Here is a 20,419-nt window from a genome sequence, read left to right on the forward strand (position 1 = left end):
GGGCGGGCACCCCTGGGTGCAGCACGGAGCCCCGCGGACCCCGCCCCTGTGCGGGGACCCACGCGCGGATCACAGGGAGCCCAGGCTGCACGGGCCCTAGAGCTGCCCGGTCCCACCTCCTCACGACCCAGCAGCCGGGTGGGCCCTGCCTCCCTGCCCCCCCAAGTCTACACTCGCGTGTCACACCTCACTGACCCACCCCTGATATGGGAGCCCCCCGGATCCCCAGCCAGAAGGCGCCCTCACCCCCAGGGCACCACCACTGGGCCCCGGCACTGCCACCTGCCAGTGGCGGCACCTCCTTCCCTACCCCCACTGTACCCCCCATGGTACCCCCACCGCCCAGCAGCCTCTGCTCCCTCTGTTCCCTGCCCGGCCACCCGCTTGGCTGGCGCGTCTCCACCCCTGGGCCTGCGGGGCACGCAGCTCGCCCACCGAACGGGGGTTATTGAGCTCAACTTACTAGACGGCTCTTCAGCTTTGGTTTTAAAGATTTTATTTTATTCATGAGACAGAGAGAGAGAGAGGCAGGGACCCAGGAGAGGGAGAAGCATCAGGGAGCCAATGGGGGACGGCCCCGGGACCCCGGGTCACGACCTGGGCCAAAGGCAGGCGCTCAGCCACGGAGCCACCCAGGCATCCCTGCTCTTTAGTTTCTATTATGAGCCACGGAAGGGGAACATTTCAGAAAGGTGGGGGGAGGGGATGATCAACAGTGTCCTCTGTCCTCCGCTCCTGAGCAGTCAAACATGAACTGAGACGGTTCCACCAGCCCCGCAGCCTCAGGGAGAGAAGCGCCCTGGAGTTGCCCGGCTCTCGGCGGGGGGTGTGGGGGCGGGAGGGGTGGGGGTCGGGGGACCGAGTCTCGGGGCCTGACTTCTTGCCACCTCACGTGCAAACCCGGCAGCTCCCACTCCCACCCCGCCTAAGCCCCCCTCCACCGTCTCCCCCCCACCTGAGCACCCCCTCCCCACCCCCCCAAGTCCCCCACCGTCTCCCCGCCCCCACCCCGCCTGAGCCCCCCTCCCCACTCCCACCCTGCCTGAGCCCCCGCTGCCCCCTCTCACCCCCCTGCTCCCCTGCCTGTGGGCCCCCCCCCACAAACAGCCACAGGGCAGCAGGATGGGCCCCGTGCGTCCCCTGCTGGTGCCCCTCCGATGTCCACACGCAGGCGCCCCAGCCCCGCCGCGGGGGACCTTGCTCACCAGAGGAAGTCCCGCGGGCCGCCTGCCTCCAGGCCTTCTGGAAGGCTCCTTGGTGTTGGGGCTCTGTGACCTCCGTGACCTCTGTGACCTCCCGGCCGGCCCTGAACCCTTGGCCTCGCCTCCCGCCAGCTCTGCGCTCCTCTGGCCTGGGCGCACCCCCCCTCCCACGAGTCCGCGGGGCAGGACCCGGGCGCCGGGCGGGGACGGGGGGGGGGGAGCGGGGGGGGGAGCCCATCAGAACGGGGGCGCTGTCCGAGGAGCCTGTGGCCTCGGAGCCGGGATCCAGCTCCGACCTGGGCATCAACGCAGACCCCGGGCATCCAGGACCCTCGGAGCCGCCACCGCCTGCCGCCTGCAGCGGCGCCCTGGCCCTTCCTGCCTTTATATACGTGTTTGTCAAGATTGTGTTTATTTATTCATGAGACACAGAGGGAGGCGGAGACAGCGGCAGGAGAGGCGGCTCCCTGCGGGGACCGGGGTCACGGCTGGGCTGGAGGCGCCCCCACTCTCAGCTGCGGAGGGCGCTGCCGGCGTCAGTCCCCGAGGAGACGACAGTGTCCCGCGGGGCAGCTCTGGGCCCAGCGGCAGGAGCCCCGGGCCTGGCGCCGCCGGGAGACAGCTGGGGACTCCGGTCTCAGGTCACATCCGGGCCGCGCCCCTGACCTCCACGAGACAGCGCGCACATGCCCAGCCTGAGCCTCAGTTTCCCCCGTGAGGTGGGAGTCCCGCTACAAACGCCGTGGTTACGGGCAGGGGCTGCGGGGGAAGCACGCTTGGCACCAGCGCCAGCAGGCCCTCCACGTCCAGGAGTGTCGCCGGCCGGCCCGGGCTGGGAGCGTTCAGACGACGTGGCGGCAGGTCCACGGAGGCCACGAGTGTCGCCTTCTTCCCTCCATCGGAGACCTAGGCGGCACCGAAGCCCCCATGGGGAGCACAGCTGGCTCCGCGTTGGGCCCGGAGCCTAACCCCCCGAGCCTCCCAGGGGCGCTGGGCCCCTCGCCCCGACCTCCCAGCGAGACGTGTCCTAACTTCTCTCATGAACAAAGACCCGTCTTTCCTGTCTTAGCGTCGCTCTCTGTGCCTCCCAGATGACAGATGTCTAGTCTCACAGGCCAGGAGAGCGGAGAGGCGGCCAGCCAGGGGGCAGGGAGCTGGACGGGCAGCAGGCCCGTTGCTGGCCGGCAGCGGGGACATCCACAGGCAACAGGTGGCCAGGCGGTCACGAGGCCCGTGGCGGCCGCCCTGGTGGGCCAGAGGGACACACCCAGGGCCTCCAGGAGTCGCCCCCCGCCTCTCTGCAACCGTCCAGGGCTTGGCCACACGCAGCCCCTAGGGGAAGGCAACGCGCCGGCCACCATGTGTCCCCCTCTCTGAAGGGACGTAAGCACGTCGACCCCCACGTGGCTCAGCGCGGCCACCAGCTTCACCGGGGCCGAGTCACACCTGGCCCTCTCCAAGCACGCGTGACACAGCAACGTAGACGGACACCCGTGTCAGCAGGCGGCGGTACCAGAAGCCAAACATCCAAACTCCTGCCCGCCCTCAGAAGGACGGAGGGCTCGCGGGTCCCAGGGCACACGGGCGTGCTGCGGGGGGAGGCCCACAGCCGGGGCACATGGGTCCCGGGACACAGTCCGGCAGACACAAGTGTGCTGCATACACGAGCCGACAGCCCGGGACACACGGATCAAGCCCGCTGCGTACACCCCGCTTAGCACCCGGCCCTTCCCCCTGCAGGGTTGTCGCTCGGCCCGCTCGGACCAGGGGCGCCCATGCCCGGGGGCCCAGGCCAGGCCCTGGGGTAGCACCCGATGCGCAGCGGCTTGTCCTGGTGCACCCGCCACACCCCTGCTGCGGCCCATTCGACATGGAAGTGGACACACGAGTACCCGGAGGGGCAGGGACGCCTGCACACGCATGCACAAAACAGACCCAACAATCCCCAAGACACTGGGAGTCCCTGCTTGTCCCCGGGCCAGTCTGCCTTTCTCCTTCCAGATCTGCCCTCTGCTTGAACCCAGGCTCAGCCCTGGGAGTGGGGGTCTCCGGCGTGGACACAGGGGGGGTCACGGGCCCACAGGCCTCAGGCCGCGCCTTCAGCTATGCCTGCAATTTCCTCTCCCCCTTCCTTCCCTCCTCCTCTCTGAGGCTCCCGCCAAGAGGGCCTCCCCCTCACCCAGGGCCCGCGCAGGAAGGGGGGCCCGGGAGGGGTGGGGGCTGAGAGTCGGGCAGGAAGACTCGTGGACCCTGTGACACACTGCACACGTGAGCCCTGAGCCTGGGGGGAGGTGGATGCAAGGGCTGGGCACGTTTAGCCTGGAGCAAAGTGCACGTCTGCCGTGGCTGGGGTGCGGGTGCAGGGCGGTGTGGGGTGCACAGGGGCCGCAGAAGCTGGGGGCAGCTGGGGGGGGAGGCCTGCAGGGCTCTAACATTCAGTCACCCCGTGTGACAGAGCTCTGCCAGCTGGATGCCCCGGGAGGGGAGTTCCCTCCCTTGTGAATTGAGGGTCCAAGGGAGGCGCCCCTGGGAGGAAAGCAAGGTGTAGACGGGCTCTAGGGGCAGAGGGCAGTGGGTTCAAATCTTGACCCTTTGGTCAAGCGTGTCGCCCACCTTGGGCCCCTCCTCCTCTCCCTGACTCAGTTTACTTCTCTGCCAAGTGGCAACAACAGTGCCCGCGTCGCAGGGGTGTTAGAGTTAAAGGAAAGAATATTCAAAGGGCACGCACTCGCACCCGCACCCACACGCGCACCCTCACCGGCACCCGCACCCTCCCCCGCATGCGCACCCGCACCCTCACTCGCACGCGCACCCTCACCGGCACCCGCACCCTCACGCGCACCCTCACCCACACCCGCACCCTCACCCGCACCCTCACCCGCACGCACACCCGCACCCGCACCCTCACCCGCACGCGCACCCTCACCCGCACCCTCACCCGCACGCACACCCGCACCCGCACCCTCACCCGCACGCGCACCCTCACCCGCACCCTCACCCGCACCCTCACCCACACCCGCACCCTCACCCGCACGCGCACCCGCACTCACGCTGCCCGGCACCGAAGCGGAACTTCATCCGCATTATTATTATTATCATTATTTTGTTATTAGGAGCTTGGGGGCGGGTCGCTGCGCCCGCCTCCCCGCGGTTTCCTGTGGGAGAGCCGAGCCCCCCCGCCGCTCCCCTTCCTCCCCGGCCCCCTCCCTCCGCGCCTCCCCCTCCCGCCCGCCGCCCCGCCCCGCCCCGCCCCGCCCCTTTCCTCCGAGGAACTTTCCGCGGCTGGTCCTGGGCCCGCGTCCGGCCCGCGCTGCCGCGGCCTGGGAGCCGAGCGGGGCAGGGGGCGGCGGGGACCGGACGGGGCGCGCGCGGCGGGGCCCGGGTGTATGCGGCCGCCGGACGCGCCGGGGCCGGCAGCGGGGAAGCGGGGCGCCGACGGTGAGCGAGCGCGGGGCCTGTGGGCGGTGGGTCCCGGCGGGGCGGGGGGCGCGGCGGCTTCCCGGGCGCGCGGCGGAGCCTCCCGCGGCTTGGAGGGGCGTCTGCGCCGGGGAAGAGGCCCCCCAGGCCGGGCCCGGGGCCGTAACGACGTTAGGGAGCCGCCGTCTGCAGGGTGGAGCGCGCGCAGCGGGGTCAGCTGCTCCGGAGGCAGCGGGGTCGCGGTCAGCCGTGGGCTGGGGGGGGTCCGACCTTGCGACCCCGCAGGCTGACGGGGGGCTGCCCCTCCGCCCCCAGAGCGGCATGGACGCCCCACGGAGGGACATGGAGTTGCTCAGCAACAGCCTGGCGGCCTACGCGCACATCCGCGGTGAGGGCGGGCCCGGGGCCCGGGCCCCTCCCTCCCCTCCTCCCCCGCCCTCCCCGCCCCCATCCCCCCCCCCCGCTGGCGGCTACCTGGGGTCTTGCAGGTAAGGAGTCCCACCCTCCCCCTCGCCCCCATCCCCTCCCCCCCCCCCCCCGCTGGCGGCTACCTGGGTCTTGCAGGTAAGGAGTCCCGCCCTCCCCCCGCCCCCAGCCCCTCCTCCCCTCTCCCCCTCCCGCCCCCCCCGCTAGCGGCTACCTGGGTCTTGCAGGTAAGGAGTCCCGCCCTCCCCCCGCCCCCCCCACCTTAGAACCCGGGCTCCTGGGCGAAGGGACTACCCCCCAGGCGCCGGGGCGCCCCCCGACGCGCGCCCTCCGCCCGCAGCTAACCCCGAGAGCTTCGGCCTCTACTTCGTGCTGGGAGTCTGCTTCGGGCTGCTGCTCACCCTGTGCCTGCTGGTCATCAGCATCTCCTGTGCGCCCCGCGCGCGGCCCCGCGGCCCCGCTCCGCGCCGGGACCCCCGCAGCAGCGCCCTGGAGCCCGACGACGACGACGACGACGACGAGGACACGGTGACGCGGCTGGGCCCCGACGACACGCTGCCCGGCCCGGAGCTCAGCGCCGAGCCCGACGGGCCCCTGAGCGTCAACGTCTTCACGTCGGCGGAGGAGCTGGAGCGGGCGCAGCGCCTGGAGGAGCGCGAACGGATCCTGCGGGAGATTTGGCGCACCGGGCAGCCCGACCTGCTGGGCTCCGGCACCCTGGGGCCCGGCCCCACGGCCACTGGCACCCTGGGGCGCATGCACTATTACTGACCCGCCCGCTCCCGCTGCGAGGAGCTCTGCGTACTGCACCCTGCGCGCCAACTCACAGCGGCCCCAGGCCATTGGGACGGCCCCGCCCCACCGCCTCCCCCCTACCCCAGGGCTCCGGGGTCTGGACCCCCACCTTCCGGGCTCCCCAGTCCTGCCAGAAAACCGGCGGGGAAGGCCCGGACGCGGGGACCCCAGCCCCCCTCCTGGGATCGGTTAAGAGATGAGGGGACCAATGAAAACTGCATTTCCAATGACTCAGTGTCCCTCTGTTGCTTCTGCCCCCCGTGCGCCCCAGGCTCCTGCCGCGCAGGGGCCCCGGATGGAGATGCCCCCTGACTCGTGTACCAGGCTGACCCCCGGCGTCCCGACCCACCAGCCCCTCCGCACACAGGCCTCCTCCCGCTCACACTGAAAGCAGAGCAAGCTGTCACTCGCAGGCCTTCCCCACACGCATTCCTCACCCGCGAGGCCCGGCGCACCCCGCCCGCTCCCCGCGGAGCTCCGGGGTCACGCGCGCGCGCCCCAGGCCCGGGGCCCTGACCTCGACGCTAAGGCACGACAGCCCGGGCTAGGCGGGCGCCCCCGGGAGGGGTCGGGGCGGCAGGGCAGGCCCGCCCACCTCCTCGGGCGCACAGCTGGATTCCGGGCTCCCGGCTCCGGGCTCCGGGCTCCCGGCCCCGGCAGACGTCGGAGGGAGACGCCCCCCGCCCGCCCCCGCCATCCGGTGGGTAAAAATAGCGGCGCGCGGGCCCTGGGAACGGTAATGGGAGCCACATGTCGGCCAGATGTGCCCGGGAGAGACCGCCAGGAATGCGGAGGCCCCGCCCCCGCCCTCCCTCCAGGCCCCTGGGCCCCGCCCCCTCCTCCGACCATTTCCCGGCCCCGCCCCCTCTGGCCCCGGCCCCGGCCCCGCCCCCGCACGGACCAGGCAGGCGCGGCGGGCGCGTACACCGCAGTTTACTTTCTTGCGTTTCTCGGAGTCGTGTGCCAGGACGTGGGTGGCCGCAGCCCGACTCGCCCCCAGGCCCCGCCGCAGTCCCTCCCGGGCCCCCCCTCAGTGCGTCTGCGTCTGCGCGTGGATGGAGCCCCGCGTCCGGGACTCCTGAGTCCCCCGCTGCATCCGCACCTGGTCGGGAGAGGGCGTCAGGGCAGGCGGGGGGGGGGGGGGGCCAGCCCGCCGCCCCTGGGGGCACCACCCCACCCACCTCCAGCGACAGGCGCTTCTCCTTCTCGCTCTTCAGCTCCTCCCAGAGGTCGGCGAGCTTCCTCCTGCGGACGGAGGGGAAGCGGTGGGCTGTGCAGGCCGAGCCCGGGCCCCCCCCCCCCGCCCCGCCCCACTTACTCCAGCTGCACCCCCATCCGCTCCAGCGACCTCCTCAAAGACTCCAACTCGTCCTGGAGCCTCGTTATGTCGCCTCTGTCACTTTTGCTGTCCGTGAGATTTTGCGGAGACAGGGAAAGTAGGGCGGGAGCCTCTTGGGGGTCTGGAGTCGCCTTGACAGCTTGAGGATTCTTTTGAGCAGGGGCTGCCTCTTTGGGGGACACCTCCTCTTTGGGGAGTACTGCCTCTTCCTGGGTCCCCTCATGCTCCCCAGGTGCCTTCTCCAGGGGGGTTGTCGCCTTCGCAAGGGCAGGCACGGACCCTGACTTGCACTCAGACTCAGACTGGAATGGGGAGCTGCCCCTCTGATGGAGATGGGGCTCCTCTGGCGTGTGGACCCCTTGGGACTGAGCTTCATTGGCCACAAGAGACTTGAACGGCAGCAGGGCTTGCTCCAGAGAGAAGCAGTGGAACTGAGTGATGTCCCTGGTGGAGGCCTCTTGAGAGAGCACCTGCTCAGGGGTCAAGACCTTCCCTAGGGTGGGTGCCTCATCCCCAGGAGGGACCGTCTTTGGGCCAGGGACTTCATCCTCCGGTGGGAGTTCAGGGACAGGGGCCTCCTCCCCAGAAATGACGCTGTCTGGGCTGGGGGCCTTGCCCAGGGTCAGGCCCTCTTCTGGGGTGGGGTTCTCTGGGGCTGGGACCTTGAACTCTAGAGTCAGGGATCCCTCTGAGATGGGGGCCTTCTCCGGAGTCAGGGCTTCCTCTGGAGTGGAGGCCTTATCCGGAGATAGAGTCTTCTCTGGGCTGGGGGTCTTGTCTGGAGTGGAGGTTTTATTCACAGGAGAGGCCTTTGCTAGGCTGTTCTGCTCTTCCTCCTGTGGTGTTGGGGACGAGGTCTCAGCCGAGGGATGGGTACCTGGGGGCCTTCACCCTTGTACACCATCCATACCCCCCAGGAACCAGGCAGGGCCCCCTACCTGACTAGCTGCAGAGCGCTGCCGAGGAGCGTGGGTTTTCGATCCTTTTCTACCAGGGTGGCCCGGACCCCCGCTGAGGAAGCTGCTCCCAGAGCCTATGAGAGCAGAACCTCAGGGGTCCAAGCTACTCTGACCCCGGGTCTCTCCCCACCTCTGTCCTTCAGCACAACCACCCTATCCCCGTGCCCCATTCCTTGCCCCACTGGAGGGAGGCAAGGAGACCTACCCAGGTCTCGAGAGGGGCGCTTCTGACTGTCTCCGCCGGGTGTCCAAGAGGGCCTGGAACATACCCCCATCAGACCAGGAGGTGGGGGGCGGGGAGGAGCACTTCCCTCGTGCCTTCCTCCTTCCCCCCTCCTCATCCCCTCCCCCAGCTCCTTACTTGGCTTTACTGGGTCCACTGGGGGCTGTCACCAGCTTCCTGACTGTAGGGAGGGCTGATTTGGCCATCATCTTTTTTGGTTCCTTAGCTGGGAGGGGAGAAGGGAGTGTGGCATCCATCCGTCCAACAGTTGCTGGCCCTGTCCTTGCAGAGGGGACTGGGGACAGGAGATGAACATTTGACTCTGCCTCTTCCGAACTCTGGGGAAGCCGAACGCCCTCGGGCCGCATGGGCCTAGGGAACTGTGGGAGCGAGTAGGGGACACCTAGCAGGACACCGTTGTCAGGGAAGGCTTTGAAGGGGACATGGCTTCAAATCCTGCCAGGATTTTTTTATCCATACTTTTTTCTTTCCTTTTTTTTTTCTTCTCAAAAGTAATCTCTGTGCCCCACGTGTGTCTCAAACTCACAATCCTGAGATCTAGAGTTGCATGCCCTCCGGACTAAGCCAGCTGGTGCCCCTGCCCAGACTTTTCTACGACCTGTCCCCTGCTCAGTGCCCGTGGCTGCCTCCGGGGTTCAGACCCTCCTCTTTTCCCTAGACCACGCCAGTAACCTTCCCCAAGCCAGTCACCTGCCCTAGAACTTCTAGGCCTCCTCTACCCCACGTACTCCCTAAGAGATCTCACCCCGTGTGACGGGTTTAACTAGCACCAGTGCGCCAGCAACTCCCACACGCTCATCTCTGTCCTCTGTTCCCACCTGGGGAGCTAACTGGCCTCACACATCGAACATACCCAAACCTGCACTCTCACCCCCGCCAAAACGCCTCTTTACCAGCGTTCCCCACCTCAGCCACTTACCCACTTGCTCAGATGACAAAATGAGTCATCTGTGACCCCCTTCATTCCCTCGTGCTGCACATCCAAACCTGCAGTAACCTGACTGCTCCACCTTCAGACGGGGCCTGATTTCCGCCACCTGTCACCCCCTCTGCCACTAAGCACTGGAGCGAGGCACCAGCATCTCCACCGGGACCATGTGGACCATGGCAGCAGCTCCCCCCCTGCAGGCACGTCCCCCCCGCAGTCGCCGCGAGCTCAGGGTCTACTGGGAAGCGGACATAGGCAAAACCAGAATATATAGTGGGTGTCGCCGAGGAAGAATAAGCAGGGGACTGTCCACTTTAAATGGGGCCACAGAAGGCCACAGAGAAGGTGACATCAGAGCGAACAGTCACACTGGGTGACATTCGTATTTGTGGGCACACGAAGGGCCACTCTGTTCACTCAATGCACCTGCTGGTGCATCTGCACCGCAGGCCAGGTCGGTCCTGCAGCCATGCAAGGCTCCGACGTCCTGCTGCCCACGTGCAGCAATGCGACGACGTCCCCTCCCTGTGCCCCAGAATCTCACCCGTGAGACCTGCTGGGGCTCCTGCGAGTTCTGAGTGACTTTGCTCATGTGAGGTGCTCAGAGGACTATGGGGCATATGGTCAAGGCTCAGTGAAGGGAACTTTGACCTTGGCTTCCTGTGCTCTGGCCGATCAGGTGCCCGGTCGGGGAGCAAGTACATCCTCCTTGGGACCCAACTTCGAGGCCCTGCCGGACCTCACGGAGGCGGGAGGAGGTCCACCAGAAAGGAGGAACGGAGGCCAGAGAGGCGGCGAGAGGACAGCACTGCACTACTGAGGCCCATGATGAGGGGCGACCCCCCTTAGCCCCCCGCAGGCCCCACGCGTGGAAACTGCGCAGCAGCGCGAGCCCTGCACCCTGCACACCCCTTTCTTCTAGAAGCCTGCGGTGGAGTCTGTTGGCCGGCGCCCTTTGGCTCCTGGCAGAAGCAGAAGCAAGTCCTTTCTGGAGGACGAGGCGTGAGCTCCCCCGGGGTGGCATCGGGGCCCGAGCCTGCGACAGAAGCCTGCGACACAGGGCCCGTCGGGAATCAACAGGCAAATCCGGGCGGAGGAGAAAACTGAATGACTGCAGATGAAAAATAGCATTCTAGAAAGAAATCAAATGTGATACAGGTTAAGTAGCAGGTAAAGCACAGCCAAAAGCCAGAGAAGTGGCAGGCTGAAAGCACAGAGACAAGGAGCCGAAACCCTGAAAGCGGCGCTAAGAAGAGCGGATGGTGACAGGGGCTGTGACTATGGCTCGACGACGTGGTTGACAAATCCTTACCTGGCACTGCAACTAGAAAGCTGGACAAAACCACCGTTTCCGTGCTCTGGAAGCTGACCCAAGGCAGAAGGTAACCTGAGAAGTGCTGATGGCATCGTCTCCCAGGCCTGCACCCGCCCCTGCCCTGCCAGCCTGGTCCACGCAGACGCTCTGCAGCATGGGGCCGGCTGCAAAGACTGGCGCTTCTCTGCCACGGTGGAAGGGAGGTCACTCGATCTGGGCTATAGCATTGGACTTGGCCCTGGTTTCATAGGTAGGGCACCAGAAGCACAAGCAACCGAAGAGAAAATAGAAAAATGGGACCTCCTTGAGATGGAAACCTCTGGGGCCTTAAAGGACAAGAAAGTGAAAAGACAACAGATGGGATGGTAGAAAATATCTGCAAAAGTATATGCCCCGTGAGGGACTTTTCCCAAGATATACGAGAAACTCTACAAGTCAATAGTCCGAAGTCAAATAACCCAATTTAAAAAATAGGCAAAAAATCCAAATAGACATTTCTCCAAAAGAAGACACACAGATTGTCAATAAACATACGAAAAGACACTCAACATTTAAGGCGTCCAAGAAAGTGGAGCAGAACCATGATGAGCTACCGCTTCACACTGACTAGGATAATTATAATAAAAAAGTGACAAATGTTGGAGGGGATGTGAGGAAGCAGAACCATCACGCATCGCTGGTGGGAGGAGAAAACGGGACCAGCACTTTGGAAAACAGTGCGACGGCTCTTCCCCACGCTAACGGAGCTGTCCGGCACCCAGAAACCCCTTCCCACGCACACACCCAAGAGACATGGACACACGTCAGCACAAAATCTTGTACACGAGAGTTTATGCCCCCAAAGGTAAAACCAACCCAATGTGTCCACCAGCAAACAGATGAGTAACACGTGGTTCGTTCACACAATGGAAATATTATTGGGCAACAAAAAGGAATGAAGCACAACACATACCAGAAATTGGATGAGTCTTCAAAACAGAAGGTAAGATAGAAAGGTTTTGTTTTTTCAGGGGTGTCCGGACGGCGCAGTTGGTTAACTGATTCTTGATTTCAACTCAGGTCATGATCTCAGGGTCATGAGACTGAGCCTTGCACGGAGCTCCATGCTGGGCGAGCCACCTGCTGGGGACTCTTTGTCTCCCTCTCCCTCTGCCCCTTCTCTCTCTCTCTCCCTCCCTCCCTCTCTCTAAAAAAGAAAAAAATAATATATATGTATTTGAATATTTTAACTCTGATGAGACTGAATAAGAAAAAAGAGAGGACAAATAATTACTAAAAATAAAAAATAGACTAAGTACAGACACAGATTATGAGAGAATGTTATGAATAACTTTACATAAATAATCAGAAAACATTGAAGAAATGGATAATCACAAATAGAATTCATTAGGGGTGCCTGGCTGGCTCGGTCAGTGGAGCGTGGGACTCTTGATCTCTGGGTTGTTAAGTTCGAGCCCGACACTGGGCATAGAGATTACTTTAAAAAACAAATAATTAAAAAATAAAAAACATAAAAGTAACTATAAAGCAAAAATAAAATAAAATAAAATACGAAGATAAAATGGATTCAAGAATTTTTTTTAAGATTTTGTTTATTTTTTTTAAAAAGATTTTATTTATTTATTCATGAGATGCAGAGAGAGGGGGAGAGAGAGAGAGAGAGAGAGGCAGAGACACAGGCAGAGGGAGAAGCAGGCTCCATGCCGGGAGCCTGACGTGGGACTCGATCCCGGGTCTCCAGGATCACACCATGGACCAAAGGCAGGCGCTAAACCGCTGAGCCACCCAGGGATCAAGAATTTTAGCCAGATTTTTGGCTAGCTATCATTACCCAGGGACCAGGAGACAGAAGGCTGTCTGTGCAAGACTCCCAAAGTGCAAGATTTCCTCCTCCGAGTTCCAGGGTAAAGCCATTTGAACAGCAGCTGTAAAGGAGTCTTTGTGGATGGAATCAAGTTAAGATGAGGTCACACTCTAGTAGGGCCCTAAACCAATGCCCGGTGACCTTACTAGAAAAGGAAAATATGGACAGAGGCACACAGTGCAGAAGACAATGTGAAGACAGGCAGAGAAGAGCGGTAGATCTGTCCCTAAGCCGAGGACTGCCAGGAACTACCAGAAGCTAAGGGACAGGGGCACCTGGGGGGTTCACGGGGTTTGCCTTCAGCTCAGGGCATGACCCTGGGGTCCTGGGATCGAGTCCTGCATGGGGCTCACTGCAGGGAGCCTGCTTCTCCCTCTGCCTGTGTCTCTGCCTCTCTGTGTCTCTCATGAATAAAATCTTAAAAAAAGAAAAAAAAAGAGAGAGAGAGAGAGAGAGAAGCTAAAGGACAAGGAAAGATGCTTCTCCTAGACTCTTCACAGAAAACATGGCTATGCCAACAACTTGATTTTGGATTTCTAGCCTCTAGAACTGTGAGAGATTACACTTCTCTTGATTTAAGCCAAACAAAACAAGAAGAAAAAGAATTTCAAACATTCTCATAACTATTAAAGAAATTAAATAGTTTAAAATCTTCCCGTAAGGGAAAAAAACAGGGCCAGATGGATTCACAGGCAAGTTTTATCAACTCTCAAGGAAAGATGATTCCCATCTTCTTTATTTTTTCCCCAAGTAAACTCTGCCCCTAGTATGGGGCTCAAACTCATGACTCTGAGATCCAGAGTCACACACTCTATGGACTGAGCCAGTCGGGCACCCCCACAATGATTTCCATCTTATATAAGATCTACCAGATAATTTAAAAACTAAATATATACCTCGTAACTCATGTACAGGGCCAGTATAATGTTCAAAATCAGATGAGGACAGTAGAAATAAATGCAAAAATCTGAAGAAAAACTGGGAAAATATTCCAACAGCACATAAAAAGATAATAAAACCATGACCAATTTGAATGTATCCCAAAAATGCAGGGGTGGCTTAATATTAGAAAGTTCTACAAATGTCATTTATCACACTGACAGATCAAAGGAGAAAACCCAGAGAATAATTTCAAAAGATTCATATAAACAATCTGAAAAAACTCAGCACACACTCTTAATAAAAATTCTAAATAAACTAGAAATAGAAAGGACCTTTCTGCGGCACCCGGGTGGCTCAGCAGCTGAGCATCTGCCTTCGGCTCAGGGCGTGACCCCGGGGTCCTGGGATCAAGTCCCGCATCGGGCTCCCCACAGGGAGCCTACTTCTCCCTCTGCCTGTGTCTCTCATAAATAAATAAATTAAAAAAATAAAAAATAATAAATAAATAAATAAATAAATAAATAAATAAATAAATAAATAAAATCAGAAAGAAAGGAAGGAAGAAAAAGAAAGAAAGAACCTTTCTTAGCCTGACAAAAAAGCATCTAAGAAAAGATCTAAGTATCACTGTTAAAGGAGACAAGTTGGGAACATTCCACTGAACATGGTAATGATGTTCAACACGACTTCTATTCAAGAGTGGGTTGAGCCCCTAGCCACTATAGTAAAATGAAAAAATAAAATAAAAAAATGTTATAAAGTGGAAAAGATACAGCAAAATTATTGTAAGTCACAGATAACACGACTGGCTTCGTAGAAAACTTAATAAGAATCTACAGATAGAGGGGCCTGGGTGATACAGTCGGTTAAACATCTGACCCTTGGCTTCAGCTCAGGTTGTGAGATCGAGCCCTGCATTGGGTTCCACGCTCAGCATGGAGTCTGCTTGAGATTCTCTGTCCCTCTCCCTTTGCCCCTCCTGCTCATGCTCTTTCTAAAATAAATAAACCCGGGGATCCCTGGGTGGCACAGCGGTTTGGCACCTGCCTTTGGCCCAGGACGCGATCCTGGAGTCCCAGGATCGAGTCCTGCCTCAGGCTCCCTGCATGGAGCCTGCTTCTCCCTCTGCCTGTGTCTCTGCCTCTCTCTCTCTCTATGTCTATCATAAATAAATGAAAAAATAAACCTTAAAAAAATAAATAAAATAAATAAATCTTAAAAAAGCTATATAGATAAATAAATAAATAGACATAGAATTTAGCACCATGAGTGGCTATAAAATCAATATACAAAAACCAATGCACTTCTATATTCCTGAAATAAACAAATGGATACATACTTTTCTATTGTTATTTTTTTTAAGGTTTTAGTTTTACTCTTTACACCCAGCACGGGGATCAAACTCACAACCCCAAGATCAAGAGTCATCTGTTCCACCGACAGAGCCAGCCAGGTGCCTCTGTCTTATTTTTGAAAAGACACGACACAAAAATCTGAGGTATCTAGAAATAAATCTTAGAAAATCTTTAAAAAGTTGTGTAAAACTCACAAGCAGAAAGTAATACACGGTGTTGGAACAATTCATTGCCCCTATAGAAAAGGTATAATTGGTCATTCACTAAAAATCAATGCCACAGGGGCTCCTGGGTGGCTCAGTCGGTTAAGTGTCTGCCTGCAGGTCATGATCTCAGGGTCCTGGGATCGAGCCCTGCATTGGGCTCCCTGCTCAGTGGGGAGCCTGCTTCTCCCTCTCCCTCCATCTCTGCCCCTCACTCATGCTTGCTCTTTTATACTCTCTCTCTCAAATAATTAATCAATGTTAAAAAAAAATTAATGCCACAAAGATAAAGGCACTTTAAAAGTTTTAAAGAAAATATGACTTTTTCTGAACTTGGAGCAGGAAGGATTTCTTAGACAAGGAAAAGCCTGCTAACCATGAAAGACTGACACATCTACATTAAAATTAAGAATTCCCGTTCATGGGATCCCTGGGTGGCTCAGCGGTTAAGCGTCTGCCTTGGGCTCAGGGCGTGACCCTGGAGTCCCGGGATCAGGTCCCACATCGGGCTCCCTGCATGGAGCCTGCTCTTCCCTCTGCCTGTGTCTCTGCCTCTCTCTCTCTCTCTCTCTCTCTCTCTCTCATGAATAAATAGAAAATCTTAAAAAAATAAAATCCAAATTAAATAAAAAATTAAAAAAAAAAAGAATTCCTGTTCATCACAGAACACCATTACACCAAAAAGACAACAAGCCACAATGAGAGAAAACATTTGTAAGTCATATAACCTCCAAAGGATTGGTATTCAGTATATATAAAGAACTCAAACTAATTATAACCAACCACATAAATGCAAATGAAGTCCACAATGAGATCCTACTTTGTACCTACTGGATTCACATATAAAAAAAAGTAAAATCTGGGATGCCTGGGTGGCTCAGCGGTTGAGCGTCTGCCCTGGGCTCAGGGCATGACACTGGGGTCCTAAGATCGAGTCCCACATCGGGCTCCCTGCATGGAGCCTACTCCTCCCTCTGCCTGTGTCTGTGTATCTCTCATGAATACAATTTTTTAAAAAATCTTAAACACAAAAAAGTAAAATCTATAAAACCAAGTATTGAAGAGGATTGGAATAATAGGATCTCCTACACTGATGGTGGAATGTTAAAGTGTATGATCACTTTGAAGACCAAACTGACTAGATCTCATAAAAGTTGAACATTCACATACCCTATAATCTAGAATGCTACTCCTAGGATAGAGAAATGATTCGACGTGCACAGCAGAACACAAGAATGTTCACGGCAGCCATATTTCTTGTAACAAAAACCAGGAACAGGGACGCCTGGGTAGTGGTTGGGCATCTGCCTTCGGCCCAGGGCGTGATCCTGGAGTCCCGGGATCAAATCCCACATCGGGCTGCCTCTCTCTTTCTGTCTCTCATGAATAAATAAATAAATTCTTAAAACAAAAACCAAAAAACAAAACAAAACAAAACAAAAACCAAGAACTAGGAACGATGAAAATGTCTAACATCAGGAGAAGACCAGATACATACATAAACTGTGGTAAATTCCCTGCCAGGAATATCATGCAGCAGAGAAAAACTAATGAGCTTACATCTATATACAACATGGATTAATCTTAGAAATATAATTCAAAAAAAGAAATATAATGTTGATTGGAAACAGCAAGTCCCAAAAGCCTATAAACATGATACCATTTTTATCAAGCTCAAAAACAAGCAAAAATCATTTGCTACATTATTTAGGCACATAAGTAAATGAATGTAACAACTCAAGGGAACCATAAAAACAAAATTCCCAATAGCCTTTACCTTTTGGGGGGGAGGGTAGGTAGCAGAATGGGAAAGAAAAGGATCATTACGTAAACCATTAGCAATACTGCAGTTCTTGGGTTTGGTGACAGGTCATGAATGTTCACGCGTGTCCATTATTAAGCTGTTTTGTTTTAAGGATTTTATTTATTTATTCATGAGACACACAGAGAGAGGCAGAGACACAGGCAGGGGGAGAAGCAGGCTCCATGCAGGGAGCCCGATGGGGACTCGAACCCAGGACCCCGGGGTCACGCCCTGAGCTCAGGGCAGACGCTCAACCGTTGAGCCACTCAGGCGCCCCCCCATTATAAGTTACAAAGCACTTATGTACAGTTTTCGCATGTGTGAAATACGATTTTAAAAGATGAATGAAACATTCCCCTGGAAGTTTCATTCATCTTTTAAAATCATATTAAAGTTTTCACCGACAGGGTTATATGCCCCGTGAACACACAGCACCACGTCAAAGACAGACACCGTGATCCACAAACTTCCTGAGAAAATGAAACAAGTCTAAACGTGCGGATGGCCACGTTCTCAGCCACACAAAGCAATAGGAACACGCATGAACTGACCCGAGACCCACACGTACCTACCGGGTCCTTAACGCTCGCAGAGGTGCCCTCTGAGGGACCTATCGTCCTGCACCACTGGGGAGCTGTGGGCGTTTATGGGCAACTAAAGTGGCGGCGACCCAGAGAGCAAGATGCCATCCCCCAGGCCCCCACCCACGCCCGCCCGCATCCCAGGCTCCCCGGGCACCCACCTGATGCCCGAGACGCCACTTTCCGTGGGGTCAGCTTCTTGATCTGTGAAGAAGAAAGTGATCAGAATCTGAAGCTGGGGTCCCCCGTCTCCAGGCCCACGTCACCGGGGGGCGGCCTCCCTGCCCACTGAGCACCACCGCCCCCAGCTCCATACTCACTGGGGGCGGGGGGAGCACAAAGTTGTCTGGGAAGACGCCTCTTCGGCCATGAGACTCTCCTTCCCACCAGCCCTTGTCCTCTGTGGTCTGGGGGAGCAAGACAGCACAGGGAGGTGGGCCAGATGCCAGTGCTCCTGCGGCCCAGGCACCCCCCCCCCCCCAGCCACCTCCCTGCCCCGGGCCTTGTACCTTCCTCAGGACTTTCACCTCGTCCCCCCTCCGCAGCGCCAACTCATCCGGGGCCTCAGGCTGGTAGTCAAACAGGACTCTGTAGATCTCAGGGCGGGAGACTGCAGGGCCGGTGGGTCCGCTGAAGCCAAGGCCTCTCTCTCCCCAGGCCAGTTGGGGACCCCCTCCCCCATTCGCTCAGTGGGGTGTCCCCCTGCCCCCAGTGGGCTAGGCGCACAGGAGGGGGTTCCGAGGAACCCTCCAGCGGGGTGCTCACCTGTCCGCAGGTAGTCTGGAGGGCTGTCATAGGTCAGACTGCTCAGCTGGTGGGGACGGGGGGGGGGGGGGGGGGGGGCAGAGGAACAAGCTGAGCCTCTACCCGCCTTTCAACGGGAACCTACCAGGCCCGTGCCCCCCCTTCCCAGTTTACCTTGGGCGGCCGCTGGGGTCCAGGGCTGACTGCAGGCATGTCCGGGCTCCCGAGGCCTGGTGGGGAGGTTAGGGGGGCGGGCTAGTTCAGTTTAGATCACGGGAGAGGTCAACGGGGTCGCGGGGTCGGGATGAGTGGATCGCAGGCTCAGGCCACCGGGAAGGTCACAGGGGTTCCCGGGGTCACAGGGTGCAGGTCTCACTTGGGGGCCCACTGTCCAGCAACTCCACAAAGTTGGATGGGAAGGCTCCCAGCTGCCCGTTCTTCTTCCCCAGCCACCAGCCGTCCTCAATCTGGGGAGGAGGAGGACGCAGGGCCATCTGGTTCTGCCCCAAGGGTCTCTCGGGAAGCCTTCCCCCGCTTCTGCCCCGCTTCGGCCCGATGGCCCCCCTCCCCTTTGCCCCCTCAACTTCCCATCCCTGCGCCCCCCACCAGCGCCAACGCCCCTCTCTCCGCACACCCCTCAAGCGGGGACGGGCTCCAGCATCTCTGCCCCAAGCCTCATTCATCACTTTGTCCCCTCACCTCCTTTATCACTTCCACAATCTCCCCAGCTTGCAGCTGCAGCTCGTCCGCCTGCTCCGGGCTGTAGCTGAAGCTCACCTTGCACCATCGTTGGGGGCCCCGAGGCTTGGCGGGGCGACCTGCGCTTGGACGGGAGAGAGGGGTCGCCGAGCTGGGCGAGGGGCGGGGCGGGACAGGCCCCGCCCCCGAGGCGGAGCATTGTACCCGAGAGCCAATCAGAGGCCGCGGGGCCGCCGCGGTCCCGCCCCCCCCGCCCCGCCCCCGCCCCGCCCAGAGCCGCGCATGCTCCGCAGCCCCCCTCCCCGCCCGGCCGGCCCCGCGCTCACCTCGGCGGCGCGCACAGCGCGGGCTCGGCGCCCCTCCCGCGCCGCGCAGAGACTCCGGGATCTCCTGCAAATGAGCGCAGGCGGCGGCGACCCGGGCGGGCCGGCTCTCAGCTCCTGGGGGCGCGCAGACACCCTCCCCCCCGCGACCTGGGGGCCCGGCCTCACCTGCACCGAGCGCTCGGGGAAGAGACCCCAGCGACCCCCCAGCTGTCCGCGCAGCCAGCCCCGCGCGGGCCCCTCGCACACCTGCCGCACCACGTCCCCGGGCGCCACGCTCAGCTCGCCCTCCTCCTGCGCGCGGTATCCGGCCAGCACCAGCACGTCTGCGGGCGGAGGGCGGGTCTGGGCACCCCGGCCTAGGCGCGAGTCCCGGGCTCCGCGTAGAGGACGGGCGGGCGGGCGGGGGGGGCGCAGGCCCGGTTGCCCTTCCCGCCACGCCGGGCCCTCCGCACATACCCATAGCTCCGGGCCTCCTCCGGGGCCGGGCTGGGAGCTCGGCGCTGTCCGGCGGGCGGCCGAGCACTGGCCCGGGTGGGCTGGGACGAGCTGCGAGGCCCAGAAGCGGAGGAGGCGGAGACGCCAGCCGATAGGTCGGCCCCAGGTGCTGGAGTGGGTGTGGGAGGGGTGGCCCGGCCCAGCAGGTCCGGCCCCCAGCCCCGGGAGGAAGATCCCAGGGTCTCAGGCCAGTGCCGGGGCCCAGCTCCCCCACGCGCTCCTCCTGGCCTAGTCACTTAAATTCCAGTCTGGCCGCCTCTCCTCCCTCTCGCGGCCCTAGGCCCTAAGGCTCCCACCCACCTTTGGCACAGTCTTTCTTGGTCTGTCTCCTGACTGGCAAGCTTCGAGCTGCAGGGGAAGAAGTGGGAGAGGCACATACCTGGGCGGGGCCCCTAGCAGGCAGCAGCTGCTCTGAGGCAGGCCCTGGGTGGAGGGGCGGCCGCTCTTGGGCGCTCAAAGCGATTACTCAGAGTCCAAATCTCTGCTCCCCCTGGAAAGCACGTTCTCCCTAGAACCCCACCCCCAGGTCATCAGGAGTGTAAAGACCTCTGCCTCCGTGTGTGATTTCATAATACATCCACAGTACCCTCGGGAAAGGGCAAGAGAAAGTAACTTTAGGACCTTTCAAGGCTCCTGCTCACAGCCAAGGGCAGAGCTGGCAAGGCCTGAAGTTTAGGGCCCATCCAGGCCAGTCCCATCCTGGCTGGGCTTTCTGGTCATCTCTTTTTGCCCAGTGGTGAACACAGAAGGCAGAGCAGAGCAGAGCCTGTGATCCACGACCCTTGACCCCTGCGCCTCACCACCCTGGAAGCCAAAGTCCTTGCCCATAACCCAACAGTGA

The 20,419-nt window shown here is 59.5% G+C and overlaps 2 protein-coding genes across 11 annotated transcripts; one reads left to right on the forward strand and one right to left on the reverse strand.

The window, feature by feature from the left end:
* Positions 1-4,477: 4,477 nt before the first annotated feature.
* On the forward strand, positions 4,478-6,070 carry EVA1B (eva-1 homolog B). The gene is made up of 3 exons (XM_072771922.1): positions 4,478-4,640; positions 4,935-5,007; positions 5,386-6,070. The coding sequence occupies exons 2-3, from the start codon at positions 4,941-4,943 to the stop codon at positions 5,814-5,816; spliced, it is 498 nt and encodes a 165-aa protein (XP_072628023.1). The 5' UTR covers positions 4,478-4,640; positions 4,935-4,940; the 3' UTR covers positions 5,817-6,070.
* Positions 6,071-6,784: 714 nt separating this feature from the next.
* On the reverse strand, positions 6,785-20,058 carry SH3D21 (SH3 domain containing 21). Of its 10 annotated transcripts, XM_072771934.1 has the most exons (17): positions 19,540-20,004; positions 19,330-19,406; positions 19,084-19,147; positions 18,758-18,876; positions 18,435-18,525; positions 18,233-18,288; positions 18,080-18,125; positions 17,824-17,924; positions 17,635-17,721; positions 17,476-17,518; positions 17,302-17,367; positions 8,500-8,656; positions 8,344-8,396; positions 8,118-8,212; positions 7,159-8,015; positions 7,022-7,085; positions 6,786-6,942 (listed from the first exon to the last, which is right to left on the reverse strand). In XM_072771934.1, the coding sequence occupies exons 1-17, from the start codon at positions 19,541-19,543 to the stop codon at positions 6,871-6,873; spliced, it is 2,052 nt and encodes a 683-aa protein (XP_072628035.1). In that variant the 5' UTR covers positions 19,544-20,004; the 3' UTR covers positions 6,786-6,870. The 10 variants fall into 10 exon arrangements, with proteins under 10 accessions (XP_072628031.1, XP_072628030.1, XP_072628035.1 ...); XM_072771930.1 differs by lacking the exon at positions 19,084-19,147 and having other exon boundaries at positions 6,785-6,942; positions 7,189-8,015; positions 19,249-19,406; positions 19,879-20,058; XM_072771929.1 differs by lacking the exon at positions 18,435-18,525 and having other exon boundaries at positions 6,785-6,942; positions 19,249-19,406; positions 19,879-20,056.
* Positions 20,059-20,419: the final 361 nt, after the last annotated feature.

The sequence above is a fragment of the Canis lupus genome, chromosome 13, assembly GCF_048164855.1.
Source record: "Canis lupus baileyi chromosome 13, mCanLup2.hap1, whole genome shotgun sequence".
NCBI lineage: Eukaryota > Metazoa > Chordata > Mammalia > Carnivora > Canidae > Canis > Canis lupus.